The 17,145-nt window shown below is 38.0% G+C and overlaps 1 protein-coding gene across 1 annotated transcript; it reads left to right on the top strand.

The window, feature by feature from the left end:
• The first annotated feature begins 6,820 nt into the window (after positions 1-6,820).
• LOC107799031 (pyruvate dehydrogenase E1 component subunit alpha, mitochondrial) lies at positions 6,821-13,464 on the top strand. The gene is made up of 8 exons (XM_016622093.2): positions 6,821-7,767; positions 8,143-8,222; positions 9,955-10,032; positions 11,092-11,187; positions 11,274-11,345; positions 11,466-11,519; positions 11,626-11,691; positions 13,112-13,464. Exons 1-8 carry the CDS (start codon positions 7,092-7,094, stop codon positions 13,154-13,156), a joined length of 1,167 nt encoding a protein of 388 aa, XP_016477579.1. The 5' UTR covers positions 6,821-7,091; the 3' UTR covers positions 13,157-13,464.
• The last annotated feature ends 3,681 nt before the right edge of the window (positions 13,465-17,145 follow it).

Here is a 17,145-nt window from a genome sequence, read left to right as displayed (position 1 = left end):
CTTCATTAGTTCATCTCATTGGCATTCATTTGAGTTGAATTTATGGCATGTTTAAAATACTCAAAGTGTAGATGTCCATTTTCTTTTTACTGTATTGTTAAGGATTCTCGTAATAGAGTTTTCCCATACATTCTGCAATTTATACAATTCAAAGTAACCAAAAACTTTTAGAAGTTACAAAAAGGGGTGAATATTCTACCTTCCCAACGATGCCAAAAGATTTCACCGACAAAATCATTGAATAAAAATATCATGTTACGCTAAAAATTATATATATATATATATAACACTGTGTATAATTAATGTATAATCTATGTATACCAGCTAGAAAAAGTAAATGTTGAATCTTTCCGACCATTTGTGTAACAAAATTAACCCAAATAGCCGCCCACCTAATTTTATAAATTAAAAATACCCGGCGGATATATAATAATGTATAATTCATGTAAAATACATGTATGATTGTGTATAATTAATGTATAATCTATTCATATGGACTAGAAAAGTAAACACTGAATCTGGCCGTTTATTTGTGTATCAATCCCATTAGTAAAAGAAAGAAGAAACTTAACCTTTTGGTGATCATCTAGCCTGCAGGGGTAGTTATCCTTCATGATCCCGGTTGGGAAGCACGGCATGGTGGGCCGGGTGAATCCTTACCCCGCAAAAATCTTTACACGTCCTCTTCTACTTAACAATTTCTCTATTTTGTTAATTTTCATTCAGCTCGCCCCAGAATGTGTTGGTAAGAAAGAAGACCTTTCTATTAGGGCGGCAAACCAGTTGAATTCTTTCCTAAGTGGAAGTGATGAACGGAAGTTTCATTAGGTAGTCGCCAACTAATAAGTTTTTTCGAAACTTTCGTGCTCATTGGAAAAGTGAAACAAAGCAAGCTTGCCTGATGTGCTTATAGTTGGACCAAATGACTTGGTAGCCTCTACATTAATTTTTGTGTTATTGCGACATAGACACATTCCAAAGAGTTAAAAACATTGTATTAGTACAGATAGGCTCTTCACCTTCAAAACTCACTTTATAATCTTTGAAAAAAATATTTTAAATTTTTGGAGTGAATTCAGTTTACAAAACACTATGGTGAGATTATCCCAGACCGCGGATGGGTGTACCTCAACATGGTACTCAGGCCATGATCACTGCTCCAGTTGCCACTCCGCCTGCTGAGTCAACTAGAGGTGGGGATAGGGGTAGAGGACGTCCTAGAAAGGGGGAGGCCAGGCTCGTTGTTATGCTTTCCCTGGCAGGACCGAGGTAGTCGCATCAGATGTAGTCATTACAGGTATTGTTCCAGTCTATCATAAAGATGCATTAATTTTATTTGATTCGGGTTCTACTTATTCGCATGTGTCATCCTATTTTGCTTCACATTTGGATATGTCTCGTGATTCTCTGGATACCCATGTTTATGTGTTTACACCCATTGAAGATTCTATTGTGGTGAATCGTGTCTATCAGTCTTGTTTGGTCACTATTGGGGGCTATGAGACTAGGGTTGATCTCATGTTGCTTAATATGGTGGATTATGATGTGATCTTGTGCATGGATTGGTTATCTCTATACTATGGTATTCTTGATTGCCACGCTAAGAACGTGACGTTGGCTATGTCGGGGTTGCCGAGAGGACTGGAGAGGTTCTTTGGATCATGTACCTAGCAGAGTACTTTCTTTTCTGAAGGCTCAACGGATAGTTGAGAAGGTGTGTTTGGCGTACTTAGACTTTGTTAGAGATGTCGGTGCTGATACTCCTATAGTTGACTCAGTTTTCATAGTGAGAGATTTTCCAAATATATTTCCTACAGACCTGCCGGGAAAGCCACCCGATAGAGATATTGATTTTGGTATTGAGTTGGCACATTGCTTCATATTTGGATATGTCTCATGATTCTCTAGATACCCATGTTTATAATGGAGTGATTTCTTTAATATCAGCGATTGTCCACCTAATAACTTTATTTATGCTTGCGAAGCACTTTGAGCAGCTTTTCTTCTTTCACATTGGTCAAGCTGGATGAGATAATCACTGGCAACATTTTAGAGTTCCCCAAGTAAGCATAATGTAGGTGCACTAGAAGAGGCTTGAGCTCTATCTTTGGAGCTTCTTCAATAGATGGTTTATGAGGGGTCAGAGTAACAGGTCTGTCTAACTCCTCAAATCTCCTAAGCCCATGGATATATTTGCAAGACATGTTAAGTACTTGCTCAATTACTTCCATCATCTCATATTTTCTTTCTTCTTTATCCCCGTTCAGAACTCGCTCAAGAGGATCTATGGGGATCATATAAGGCAACAATGAAGTCACATCACTTTCCACCACATAAATCATGGATATCCCTTCATAATGGGCTGGCTATCTGAGTGTTTCACCCACTCTCATTATCATCTTTTCTTCACATACATCAATAATAGCTCGGCGCGTGGCTAAGAATGGACACCCCAAAATAAATGGGACTTCCTAATCAGGCTCATAGTCCAAGATAATGAAATCAATAGGGAATATGAAAGAACCTACTTGAGCTAACACATCTTCAATCACCCCTTCATGATGAGCAATGTAGCGATCAGCCAACTGTAAAATCGCTTTAGTTGGGCGCGGCTCACCCAACCCCAACTATTTGAAAACAGATAGCGGCATCAAATTGATGCTCACCCCAAGATCACACAAAGCTCACTTGACTACGTGCTTACCAATCGAGATTTGGATAGTGAAACTACCTGGATCCTTCAATTTATGAGGTAGCTTGCTTTGAATTCTTGAGATACATTCTTCAGTTAGTGCCACAGTCTCGAACTCTGCCAACCTCATCTTATTTTCCATTATGTCTTTGATGTATTTGGCATATTTGGGCATTTCTTGCAAGATGTCTACCAACAGAATATTAATTTGTACATGCTTCGAAATATCAAGAAACTTTTTATAAGCAACATTATCCATCATTTTTTTCAATCTCTGAGGGAATGGCGGTGGTTTCCTCGCAACTAGTGGTTGGGGTTGCTTTGCCACTGCCTATTTAACTAGCTTCTCTGACTTCTCTTCTTTTTCTGATTCTGCTTCTATGGTGGCTGGTTTCTCATTAAAGATCACTTGCTCTCTATTTTTCAATGGGACTTCTTCTAACTATCTCCTATTCCTCAATGACACATCATTGATAGATGCCTTAGGATTAGCCTCAATGTCGCTTGGAAGAGCTCCAACTGGTCGAGTATTTTGGGCACTGGCAAGTTGCCCCATTTGTTGCTCCAAATTTCTTATCGCTACTGCTTGGCCCTGATGGTCAACCATCAATTTCTTTAGTATCTCCTCAATGTGACTCGTCAAGTTTGTAGGTTGTTCAGTCTGTGGTGGTCTATATTACTATTGAAGAGCTTGTGGCCTGTACTGATTCTAAGCACCTTGGGTTCTACCCCAAGAGGCGTTTGGGTGGTTCCTCTAGTTAGGATTGTATGTGTTCCCATACTATTTTATCTGGTCCCTATTTGCATTACCCACAAAACAGACTCACTCAAGATTAGTTGGGCATAAGTCGCTCGTGTGACCCTCTCCACATACTTCACAAAATATCTGAACCTGTTGCATTGGCTGAGCTTGTTGTTTGTTAATGACCAAGGTAATCTAATTGACTTGGTTTGCTAATGTGGCAACCTGCGCTGATAATGCAGAAACAACGTCTAACTCAAGTACCCCCTCAGATTTTTGCACTGTGTGTATGCCCATCTCTCCTTGCCAATCATGATTGTTTTTGGAGAATTTGTTCAATAATGCATATATCTCATCGAAGCTTTTCACCAACACTTGACCTCCCGCTGCAGCGTCCACCACCATTTTTGTCTATGGATGTAGCCCTTCTATGAAGGTGTGAGCTAAAATTTCATTTGTCTAGTTGTGATGAGGACAGTCTCTAAGCAGCTCCTTGAACCTCTCTCATATTGAATACAAAGATTCCCCTGATTTCTATTTGAAGGTGACTATCTTAGTTCTGCTCTTTGCAGTTTTGCCTGAGGGAAAGAACCCTGCCAAAAATTTCCTCGCCAGATCATTCCATGATGTAATAGAATTAGCTGGTTCCGCCTTTAAGCATCGCTTTGCTTCGCCCAACAGAGATAATGGGAACAGTGTGAGCCTCACATAGTCTGGAGTGACTCCGTTATTGATATAAGTATCACTAATCTTCAAGAAGTTCAGGATGTGTTGTTGTGGATCCTCGTGTGGAAGACCCATAAAGTGCCCATTTGCATGTAGTAACTGGATCATGCTCTTTTTTTAGTTCAAAGTGCCCAGTGATTCTGGGCTTCACAATGCTGGAGGTGACATTAGCAATGCTGGGCATTGCCACCTCCTGAACAGCCATATGTTGCTCCTCTGCCATGTTCATAGGTAGTTGAACAAGTGCCTGAAGATTATCTGTGTCCCTTGCTTCCCTCAAGCTCATGTTAAATGTTCTCTCAGATTCAGGGTCAAATCCTTGAAGTCTATCCTGGCTTCTGACCCTTCGCATTCAATCAAAGTTCCTGAGAGCAGAGCAACCAATAAGAAACGTTAGACTTGACTAAATAAACAACTAAAGTAAAAGCTAGAAAGTAGTCAATGTTCAAGTCCCCAACAACGACGCCAAAGACTTATTGCTCCCAAACGCACACGTAACTGTACGTGGTCGTACAAGTAATAAAGTGATAAATCGAGTGTTGAACCCACAAAGACTTGTGTTAACTACCCACTAGTTTTACCCATATTATTATTTAGTCGAGTCAATCAGAGTTCAGAATTATGATTATACGAAGCAATAATTCTAACAAGTAATTAAATAATCAAGTAGTCGAATAGTTGTTGTGTATTCAGTAGAGACGAATATTCCAAGGTTGTGATCGATGCACCAATTCTATTGCATTCTAATTAACTCTCCCTTTCATACAATTCAACTCATGGTTGCTAATTAATCAAATAATTTCTCTCGTAGTATTCTACCGAATACTACTCGCCTATTCAAAATAGATTAATGCTTATATTCTTATGAAATCAATCTATTAAGAACGTATTAAGATTACGATATTCAATTAAGCATGTTGACTAGGTATATTCCTATCCTAGCCACAAATCCTCCCCCCCTCCCAATTCAGAGTTAAGATCATGCCCTCTTCAATTCTTCTCTAATCTAGACATATCTTTCCCACGCATAACATAGATAGTAAATAGAACCTAACTCTTGGCAAGATAATTAAGCAATTAATCATAGAATTGAAGAAATAACCATATACTAGCAAATTTTAATCAAGGTTAAGTCAACTTCAAACAATAATATTCATGGCTAAATCACAACCCCAGAACTATGAGTTTTAGCCATATAGTAGGATCAAAACAAATTTACAAGTGTTGAATAATTGCGAATACTAAGAAAAGATGAAGAAAACTGAGATATCCTTGCTCCCGGATGTTCCTCGTATGCACTTTTCCCTCAGTGTGGCATCTCCCCTCACAAAATAGGCTTATGCTTGCTTTTATATAAGTTGGTTGGGGGGGGGGGGGGACTGGGGCCGAAATAACCTTGTCCCGAGCGACCTAGGAGAACTTTTCCATCACTAGCACCCAGGGTAGCGTGGGGCGCTAGCGCTGGCACTGGAATTTTTTTCACTTCTCACTTCTGTGCCACAAGTAGCGCCCCATGCTAGCGTGGGCGCTACTCTGTGGCATTTTTCCCATTTCGCTCCTTTTTGCCTCCAATCTCACACTTTCGTTTCATATTGCCTCCGGATAATTCCTATACATAAAAACACCATGAGTTAGCACAAATCATTATATTTCACATACGAAACTTGAGTAAAATGCAAGGTGATATGCATATAAATATATATACTTTAAGCTAAATATCAGGCTACACGAGTTTTGTTGTAAATTATGCTCTTCATGTGCATTCTTATGTATAGGAGCAAAGTGGAAAAAAGTGAGCAAAAAAAATTGATTGGGGACTAAGAGACAAAAGAAGAACTTCGCTCGTTCACTCTCACGTGCACACAAGAGAGTGAACAAGCTAGATGAGGGAAGCTTGAAAAAAATAGTGGATTAAGGCAAAAAGACACGGAAGTATACGAGAGACCTAGAAGTAAAAGAAAAAAGAGAAGAACTTCGCTCGTTCACTCTCGCGTGCGCCACGAAATAGTGAACGAGCCTGAAAAAGTTGTTCCAAAGTTGGCTTGTATTATTTCTCCCCATGCAAACCTTATTCCATATAAATAGTCCTAAAACTCACTTTGGAATGGGGATTTCGGCCAAATAAGGTAAGAACACACAAGGAGTAAGGCGGAGAATTCCACGACGAGTTTTTCACTTTTTTCTTCCTATTTCTATCGTTGGTTATGACTTTTTATATTGTAATCTTACATAATATTATGAGTAGCTAAATTACTTATCTAGGGTTAGATGGAACCAATTGTTGGATGAATTCTTAATTGCGTATTGGTATAATTGAGCCGTGTTACTCTAAAAAAATTATTTTTTTACTAGCAACATGAAGACAACCGATAATTTTGTTCTTTCAATGGACCAGATGTGCTTAGCTTTTGCAAATTTTAAAAACTTATCGGTTCATGTATGTAGGGTCGGAGCTACAACACGACCTACGAGTTCGGCCAAACCTGAATTCATGGAATATATATAATTTATTAATTTTGAACCCAGTAAATTAAACAAATTAGAATCCTGATCTCATAAGTCATCTAAGAAGGACTTAAATAGGCATATTTTCTAACTTAAGGGACCACTAGAGTTCAAAAAGAGGGAAAATTTAAGCTGAACAACTTTTGGGACAACTTAGTAGTCAAGATGTAATGCTGTCTTTATCTATTAGTTGATCTATTTTACTTTATGGTATAGTTAAGGATTATATAATCCTAGTAGAAATTGTTTTAAGAAAAAAAACAAGTTGTTAAGGGAAAAACTTCATTTCTTTCCCGGTTCAGTGGCTGCTGAGATTCTCTACTTTACATTCTCCTTTTTCCTCTCCCCTCACCAAACCCCCTTCTTCTCCATCTGCAAAATCAACCATTCCCATCACACAACTTACACAACAATTCAACGATCAGAATGGCTTTATCCACGAATCGGACGGTTAACCACCTTCTAAAGCCATTATCCGCCGCCATCTGCGCCACGCGCCGCCTATCGTCCGACACCATCACCGTCGAGACTAGCCTCCCATTTACCGGCCACAACATCGATCCTCCTTCACGCGCCGTCGAGACAAGCGCCAACGAACTCATGACTTTCTTCAAAGACATGGCGGAGATGCGGCGGATGGAGATCGCCGCTGATTCGCTCTACAAGGCGAAACTCATCCGCGGATTCTGCCACCTCTACGACGGCCAGGAGGCCGTTGCCATAGGCATGGAAGCTGCAATTACCAAAAAGGACTGTATCATTACGGCTTACAGGGATCACTGTTTATTCCTAGGGCGTGGCGGAGGGTTATACGAGTCATTTGCGGAGCTAATGGGGAGAAAAGATGGGTGTTCGAAAGGGAAAGGAGGATCGATGCATTTTTATAAGAAGGAGAGTGGATTTTATGGAGGTCATGGGATTGTAGGTGCTCAAGTTCCTTTAGGGATTGGATTGGCATTTGCTCAAAAGTATTCGAAAGAGGAGCATGTTACTTTTGCTATGTATGGCGATGGTGCTGCTAATCAAGGACAGTTGTTTGAGGCTTTGAATATGGCTGCTTTATGGGATTTGCCTGCTATTCTTGTCTGCGAGAATAATCACTGTAAGATTTATACTTTTTTTTCCCGTAAGGCACACTATAAGTGTCTATGTTAAAGAATTTTTTACACTTTTAGGTCACCTAACAGGTAATCCATTTTGTAATTTTGAAAGTAAGGAAGGTTACTTGCTAACAATAGGTAATTCTGACCTGATAGTGTAATATATAACTTGAACTCATACTATAAATATATGTTGTTTATATATTCTAATTGGAGTAGTAGAGTTGTTGATATTATGTGATGCAAGTTTAGAACTACGAATAGCATTTGATGTTCATGAAAAGGAAAGGAACAATTTATGGAGGTTGGTTATATAAGTTAATATGAAGAGTTGTGACTTAACGCGTAGGATTTTGAGTGGTTACTTGTTGATGCAGATGGAATGGGGACAGCAGAATGGAGGGCTGCAAAAAGTCCAGCCTATTACAAAAGAGGAGACTATGTTCCTGGTTTAAAGGTGAGACCAAATTACATTTTGCAAATCCATTGTTATAATTTGTAGACAGAATTTAGATGTCTACTTTATGTGTTAAGTAGGTACTGAAGACAACATTTGACATCAGATATATAGAAGCCAACTTCTCTTCAATTTGAATCCTGGAATATATGCTGCTTGATGAGCATTAATGAGTTCGTCTGCAACTGTAAATTTTGAATTTTGTCATCTAAACTTAAAGATAAAATAGCTTTGAAAGCCTGGCAGTGTTATCCTTGTTTTCGACCATTAATTTTAATGTCAGCATAAAAAAAATTTAATTCTGCAATTGTTAATTCTTTGTGAATGTAGTCATATTACATATTTTTTTCATTCTCAAAAAATATGTGCATATATCTTCATTAGGTTATTGGTTGCAGCAAAATGCTTTAAAGCTCCAATTTTTTTTTTTTGGTGAAAGTCTGTTCTTTTCTGATAAAGGTGGTGTCTTCAGCTTTCTTGCAATATGACTAGTACACACCTTACCGCTGCCTTGTACCAATATAGGTACCAAGTAACTTTGTCCACTAAGGCTTAGATTGATGAAAAGAAATCACCTAATGTTTTTTTGCCTCTGCTCAGATTTTGAACCGTGATCATTTATGGTCCATTTCAAGTTCATCGACCTTTAGGCCATGCCCTTGGGTGCAGAAAAATTGTGACATTCATATAACATTGTAAGATTCATATAACAGATATTTCAGAACCCATGAATGACAACTTTACCACTATAATTCTTATGCAAATTTGCAGCTGTTCATGGATAAGTATCATTATGTATATGCATGATGCTGTAAACTATGGATATAACTTTGGGGAATGTGTTTAAATAACTAACTTTTGGGAAAGTAAAGCGAAATGCTAAATTAATGTAAAATTGATGAAGGATCTATGAGAAAACTATTTTAAAAGCTGCAATGACAAAAAATGTATTTCTCTCCATTTAAAATAAATGTGTTTCTCTTATGCATTTTATTGGGTTTGAGGATGGTTCTGCAAGGAACACATCCCTCGATGTTCAGGGGGTTGTATTTTTGTGCTACTAGTTGGACAAGCAAGGGTAGTATCATTAAAAGTAAGCGCTTTTGGTCCCTTTGGGGACATCCAATACAATTAGAATAAAAGTGATCTGTTTTGCTCTTAAAAGTGATGAAAAGTGAGGGGTTATTGCTTCATAGGTGAAGCCATGCCATTTATAAAATTGTGCGCTTCAAAGCAATGGCCCGCAAAGTGATCCGTGCAAGATTTGAATCTCAACTTTGAGAAGTTGGATTTGTATCAACATTATTGTATATTGTATACTGAATTAGTTGTATCATTGGAATTTAAGCATTATAGTGCTAAATTCATATATGTTTGGTACTTTTTAATGTCACAAATTGTGTGGTGCTCTAGAAAAATGTGTGCTTCACTTTTCTATGTCTCATGGACCTTATTGCTCTTTTCTGCTTTGGGCTTTTAAAAGCATTGAGCAAGAGGTGTACTTACACATGTTTTTATACTACGAAATTGCTTATTGCTTGTTTATATGATAAACAGCTGTATTCTTACCACCCACATCTCCAACATAGTAGGAAAAGGAAAAACTGAGAAAGCTTTCTCCTACTGCCAAGATAAAGACCGAATAATCATTCTAAGTGATAACCAAAATAGAGATTCAGAAAAGGATGTGAAAGTGTGCTATTGATGTTCTTCGTTTTATGTTTCAAAACAGGTGGATGGTATGGATGCTCTTGCTGTGAAACAAGCATGCAAATTTGCCAAGGAGCATGCCCTCAAGAATGGACCAATTGTAAGTACATAGCATGCCTAAATTCCAGGATTGATATGCAGTTGCATTTCTCACACGATATTCGGTGATCTAATGTCTTGTGTGAGTATGTTGTTGAAAGATGTTTCTGATACTACATATTAGATACTATTAAGACTTCATAGGTACTGCCCCACAGTTACCTTTATCAGCTAAGGTTGGAGATGAGTAATATGGAAGGATGAAAGTAGCTTGAGAAGAAATGAATATGAGATGCTAGACCTTTCAAATCACATGGCTTAATAGTCGTCATATTTTCTTGACATGGTACTATTCCATGTTTTATGGTTCTTATTTTGACCAATGTGTTTAATGGTCATAGAGCCCGTTTCTAGGAGCTTAAGAAAGTTCATCAGCTTGGTTGAGATAATTCTTTTCTTCTTTGCTCTCCTTTCTTCTTTAAGAGAGATTTTGGGAATTTGTTGATTCACTATAATTATGCTATTACTTATAATTTTGAATGGAGGTAAGTGGCAGGTTGATAGATGAATATGAGATGTGATACCTTTCAGATCACATGGCTTAACGGTCATTATATTTTCTTCTTTTCCATTAAACTTTCTGGTGTAAAGACATGGTAATATTTCATCTTTTATGGTTGTCTGTTTGACAATTGTGTTCCATGGTCATAGAGCCCCCTTTTAGGAGCAGAAAAAAGTTCATCAGCTTTACTGGTAAAAAAAAAAGTTAATCAGCTTGCTAGAGATAATTCATTATTTTCTGTGCTCTCCTTTTTCTTAAGAGAAATTTTGGGAATTTGTGATTCACAACTATGCTACCTCTTGTAACTGATTCTTCCATTGTCAGTTTGTAGAACTATGATGCATATTGATACTTTGGAATAGTGTCGTTCATGTCATGTTTGTTGAATGCTTAATGGGTTCCATTACTTCTTTCGAAAATTTTATTTCATTTCATTTGTTACTCTTATCATGTCATTGTTTTTTGAAGTTGTTGCAACTTCCATTTGTTCTTCCAATTTTTTCATTTCATTCTTTGCATATCATAGCAATTTAATGTTTGTCCTCTCTCTATGTCCAGATTCTTGAAATGGACACCTACAGGTACCATGGTCACTCCATGTCTGATCCTGGAAGCACCTACCGTACGCGTGACGAGATTAGCGGTGTTCGACAGGTAAATAATTTATTTAGACTTTCTGACAATCTGAACATGCGGATGAGTCATGAAGTATCTTGATAAGGTTGTCTTTACCATTGCAGGAACGTGATCCTATTGAAAGAATTAGGAAACTCATATTAGCCCATGATATAGCCACTGAGAAGGAGCTGAAGGTAAGTTTTAATGTCATGATAAAGTTCGAAACCTGGACCATATATCCGATAATAGATTATGTGGCTCTTGACTTATAAAATGCTGCTAATAAACTGACTTTCCCTTTTTATTATGTTCAGGATATTGAGAAAGAAAAGAGGAAAGTGGTAGATGAAGCCATTGCTAAAGCAAAGGTGAGAAAGATGATGCCATTTTGTTCCATTTGTTCTTGATTCTAGAATTATAAGAATTGCTTTAAGGCATAATGGCTGATTACTGATTGCTCATATTTATTTTCAGGAGAGTCCCATGCCTGATCCTTCAGAACTGTTTACTAATGTATATGTGAAAGGGTTTGGAGTTGAGGTGCGTATTTGTTTTGATCCAGCTTTTAGCTCTTTGTAATACTAAGAAGACATATATCCTTAAATCTAGTTATAAACATTTAATTGTTGTAATGGTAAAATCAAATTATCTTAGAAATGTTTGATAACCCGTGCCGATTCCCCTCCCCCTCACCCCCAAAAAAACAGAGGTATTGAAGTTGGATATTATGATTCTGTGGAGATTTTTATGACACAGAAGTAATGTTAGTGACATCTACTTCAACATGGTCTTCTCCTTTCTAAAAGTGGCCTATGAAGTTTAAGTTAATAGATTGGGTCTGACGCTGTTACCTTGCAATTTGATATGGATGGGGAATATTTGTCGAACAAATATAATGGTCACTTTTGGACCAAAGCAAGGAAGGATCAACTCCTAAGCTGTACTGGACACTAGAATGCGTAACTGGACTAAGTAGAATAGCTATTGCTGTTCGATTTACCTTCCAGTTCACCATCAATGTGAGAGGCATATAACATTTGACAACTGTTTTCTCTCTACCTCTTGTATTGCTCTGGGCTTCTGTCTCTCAACTCAGTCCATCGAGCCGCTCTAGACTTCTCTCATTTATCTCTCCCAGTTCAACTCACCGAGCCACTAACATCTGCTCAAAACACACTTCTTAGTCTATTAAGTGAACCTTTATCTACTCTTAAGTCCACTGCCTGTTAAACGTACTGTTTTTACTCCAGAGCCAAGGCTCACTCTCCAGCTTTTTAGCCACTTTGAGGAAAATAAACTAAAAAGCAAAAGTACTCTTCAATCCACGTATAATCTGGTACCAGAGACAACCCTTGGTAAGTCCATTCTCACACTCGTAAGTCTGCATAAAGTTCACTTGTAAATTTAGCAATTGAATTAGACATACAAGAGGGTGTTTACTGTTGAGTTATATAGGTACTGTATCCCACATTGGACGTAAAATATCAACAGGTGCATAAAGTTTTGGACCACACCCTTTTGTCTTGAGGATTGGGCTTGGGTTGGATGTTCAAATTCTTTCAACAGTTCTTGTGTATGATTGTCTCGTTGTGCTAGTTCCTTGTAAATATTACTGTGGCTTGTGGTATTGCATAAGCCATCAGATGATTTTTTAGTTTTCTGGAAGTATTTATATGATGGCTTTAGGAGGTGGAACCTGTTTATTTTACTATGAAAAGAGTGGTTGTATTTAGCTTTAGATAGGTGGCCTAGTTCTCGGGCAGCAGATTAAGTGATCTGGTTTGGTACAGGGAGTTGTAGACTGTTATTACACGGAGTAATTTGAATAATATGACTATATAGCAAATAAAAGAATGTTTCATAAAAGATGGATTTCTTGAAGGATAGGTCTATTTTTGAGTGAATTGCTAGTTTCTCATGGTTACATGGCTCATGACTGACTGGCGGCTGTGCTCTTCAGGCCTTTGGAGCAGATAGGAAAGAAGTCAGAACCACACTTCCTTAAGCCGAAGGATATGGTTGCCTTTTTGATTGCCTTGCTTGGAAGTTGGACCCTGAATAGAGGGGCGATAACTGCAGACCACAATAATTCTGATGACAAAAGCTTGAGTTTCTTCTGATTGCATATATATTGGAACGGTTTATCTTTTTTGTAGGAAATGGTTCTTTGTTTATGATTTTTTGCTCTTGCTGCAGACACTTGGCTTGTGAAATTTCTTACAAAATTGCAATTTCATATAGTAATAATTCGAGCATGCAACCGCTTACTTTGTAGCTTGAGTTGCTTTGTACTCTTCAACATTATTACCTCAATTTTTGTGTCAAGGTGTGTGCATAACTATATTGTCACTTCTTTATTTGAGGGAGCGATGTTAGCCACACTATTAATCGTGTCTCAATACAAGGGCAAAGCGCGGATTTGGCATATTAGTCACCATTTAAGTATTCTGTGCTTGCAGGTAGGTGTTTTGAGGTAGAGAGTGAAGGTAAGAAGGAAGTGCTTTTATGATTGGACCTGAATTCCTTGAAATATTAAATTTTTGCTAAATGCTTTCCAACTTGTTTGGGGAGGACGAAGGTGAAGTTTTCAAGTTCTCTTATTTGGGGTTTTGAATGGAATATCTCCTGCAGACTTGCCTTTCAAGCCAAGGATTACTTCTTAGAGTAATTATTTTTGTGGAGTTACCTTCCTCCATTAGGAACAACAACAATAGATGCAGTGAAGTCCCACAAGTGGGGTTTGGGGAGGATAATGTGTATGCAGACCTTACCCCACCTTGGAAGTAGAGAAGCCGTTTCCGATAGACTCTTAGCTCAAGAAAGATGGAAAGAAACAGTAGAAACAAGCAAGTTACCTTCCTCCATTGTTGAACATATTCTTCCATTTGTTATATTCTTGTCTCTATTGGCCTCATCACAAACCATCCAGTATCTCCCTTTTTCTTTTGAATAACTGCGGTGTTCGGGTAATTCTGCTTGCATCTCGAGTAATTCATTAGGTGCTTGTTATTTTCCACCAATATTGGTATCGGATTCCACCTATCAATGTCTAGATCTCTCTATTTAACCTTATTTTGTGTTGGAACATCCACTCCTATGTTCCTCTTTCATGAATCCTAAAACCCTTAACTTGCTCCTTCCAGCCCTCTTCTTCTCTTATGAGCTTTGATCTTACGCTTTTCTTATTTTTATGTTACCTACAATAATGAATTAGCTTAAGTGGTTATTGTTTGGAGAAATCTGCCCGTATGTTTTCTGATGACGAGTTAGCTTCAGATTGTAAAAGAAAGTTATCACTTATTCATAGATTAGAGGTCCAATTGATTTGATCTATGCATTACGCTCTAAAATCTGACGAAAACTAGATTTGTTTACTCAGCTCCTAGGTGGTTAAAGAGGACAGGGATGAGGGAGAGGTAAAACTTAAACTTTCATATTTTGCAAGGGGAAAGAATTGAGGACAAGAGGGGATTAGCTTCAGAGTTGTTGACTTTTCCCCTTTATGCAAGTTGAGGGGAGATAGAGATAATTATTCTATCCTCTTAATTTTTTTATTTTTATTTTTGAATTTATCTTTCAACCAAGAAAAAGAGTTTGTACTTCAAAAGCAGCAATCACACCACTCAGTGTTATACAAAGTGCTTCAAGGGATCGTTTGGTATGAGATATAAGAAGGTATAAGGCTGGTATAAAAATTTAATACCATCTTAATATTTCGTTAGGTTAGCAAACCAGGTATAAGTTATCCCAGGATTAAAATTAACATCAGAATAATTTATACCTTATAGAGAGGGGGGTAATTAGCATGGGTATAACTTATACATTCTTCTTACAAATTATGCAATTGTCATATTTAATACAACATACCAGACAATGGATAAAAAACAATCCCAGCATAACTAATACCAACATAACTTATCCCGGTATAACTTATACCAGTATAACTTATTCCGGCAAAAGCCGTATTCAAATCAAACGACCCCTAAGTGTATGGGCTAAAAATTATACCGGGATAAGTTATACCGAGATAAGTTATGTTGGAATTAGTTATGCTGGGATTGTTTTTTAAGCATAACTAATTCCAACATAACTTATCCCGGTATAACTTATTCCGGCAAAAGCCGTATTCAAATCAAACGACCCCTAAGTGTATGGGCTAAAAATTATCCTCAATGTTATGTGTGGGCCAAGTCAAAATTAAGAAAGCCTTTGAAGGTTGTCACACATCATCGATGTGTTCTCAACGAAGGACGAAGATGAGGTTGAGCTGACTCAGCAGAGGGACGAGAACGAGCACTCCCTTTAGAAGGGCAGTAACAACTAGTTTTAGAGATAAGACATTATAGAGAATATTTTAGGAAATATTCCTCTTATCTGTACTATTATGATTTTTGCGACCCATGTACCCATATATATAGAAAGACATGAAGCTATAGGGAAGATTGAACACTCATTGTAAAAAAACAACAACAACACATTGGTATTCTCTGAAGTTTCATGCTTTATTACATACATACAAAATAAACCTTTTCTTCAGATCTGTATCTAGCTTTTCTCCCACGATCCAAGGAGAATCCGAATATTCAAAGACTCATCAATCATTTATCATTGTCAAGAGGAATATCAAAGAATCTCATTCATTTTCGGTTACCTCACTTACATTTATGTACATAAATGCCATTATATATTATTTATTACTATTTAATGCTATTCCCTTTATTCTTGAGTCATTGAATATTGTTCACTATTGCACATTTATTGTTATTTGAACGGTACACGTGATATTTTGCTACGAAACCAGTTAAATAATCTGTTGGATATTAATATTGGCTAAGATTAACTCTATTCTATTGAAAAATCTAATTGTTTAAACCTAGATCTAAATTTTGGGTAAACTAATTTGGCATGTGGGGATTTTCTTAGCCAATTTTTTAGTTTTCATAAGATCTACAACTCACGTGACTTGTTAGTATAACAAACCACAAGGTTTATCAATCCTCTTTATGCGTACAAAAAATCCATGGCAGCTAACCAAGGAAACGGGACGAGGGCAGCAGATAACGTTCCCCTTAACCTCATGAACTCCATCAACGAAGGCTATGACACACAGGGCGAAGAAGCGAAGCCCACTGCCTCCCCCAGGAGAGAAAGGTCGCTTGCCCCTTTCTGCAACACAAAAAAACCAAATAGGAAAGGATCATCCACGTCCACGGGAGAAGGGACACCACCTGCTATGAAAAAGCTCCTCGAAGCATGGCTAACTGATACCCTAGTCACTGTACTCAGTAACACAAGCTCCATGCATGACCACAGAAAACACGAGAGTCCTGGCAGCATAACGAGGGGACGAACAAGATGACCAACCAGACCCTCCAACTTTAGGTAAAACTCATAATGTTACTGTCAATGCACGTAATAGCATCCTCGCCGCTGTGCTTAAAAGAATGGAAGAAATGGAGAACGAAAACAAGTTGCTCAGAGCCAAATGGAAGAGCATCAAGAACGAGTAGACAAAATACCAAGCACCCCAAATTGCTGCCAAAAAGGGACGCCGGTAGGTTCATAGAACATCCATACAACGAGGAAGCGGCTCCGCACGCCATACCAAAGACCTTCAGGATGCCCCATATCTCAGAATATACGATGGGACGACCGACCCCGAAGATCATATGACCCACTATGTTATCGCTGTGAAAGACAATGACCTCACCAAAGAGCAGATCTCCTCCATCTTGCTTAAAAAATTTGGTGAAACCCTCCAGTGAGTTGACATGGTATTCATAGTTACCAGCCCGTTCCATAGAAACATTGGAAGAAATGGCCGATAACTTCGTAACGACAAACGACGGGCCCAAGAAAGCTGAAACAAGAGTAAACGACATCTTCGCCATCAAGCAATCCACAGAAGAGGGACTTCCTTGCCCGGTTCAACAGCGTAAGGATGACCTTACCAAATGTTGCCGAAGGAATGGCCGTCGCATCCTTTCAGAATGG

This window comes from Nicotiana tabacum, chromosome 16 (genome assembly GCF_000715075.1).
Source record: "Nicotiana tabacum cultivar K326 chromosome 16, ASM71507v2, whole genome shotgun sequence".
NCBI lineage: Eukaryota > Viridiplantae > Streptophyta > Magnoliopsida > Solanales > Solanaceae > Nicotiana > Nicotiana tabacum.
Note: the sequence above shows the minus strand (reverse complement) of the source record. Positions and strands in the feature narration are given on the sequence as shown.

Coding starts and splice junctions, on each gene's coding strand:
- LOC107799031 (XM_016622093.2), top strand. CDS start 7,092: ATGGCTTTATCCACGAATCGGACGGTTAACCACCTTCTAAAGCCATTA. Junction 10,033..11,091: donor CCCTCAAGAATGGACCAATT/GTAAGTACATAG, acceptor CTCTATGTCCAG/ATTCTTGAAATGGACACCTA. Junction 11,692..13,111: donor TGAAAGGGTTTGGAGTTGAG/GTGCGTATTTGT, acceptor TGTGCTCTTCAG/GCCTTTGGAGCAGATAGGAA.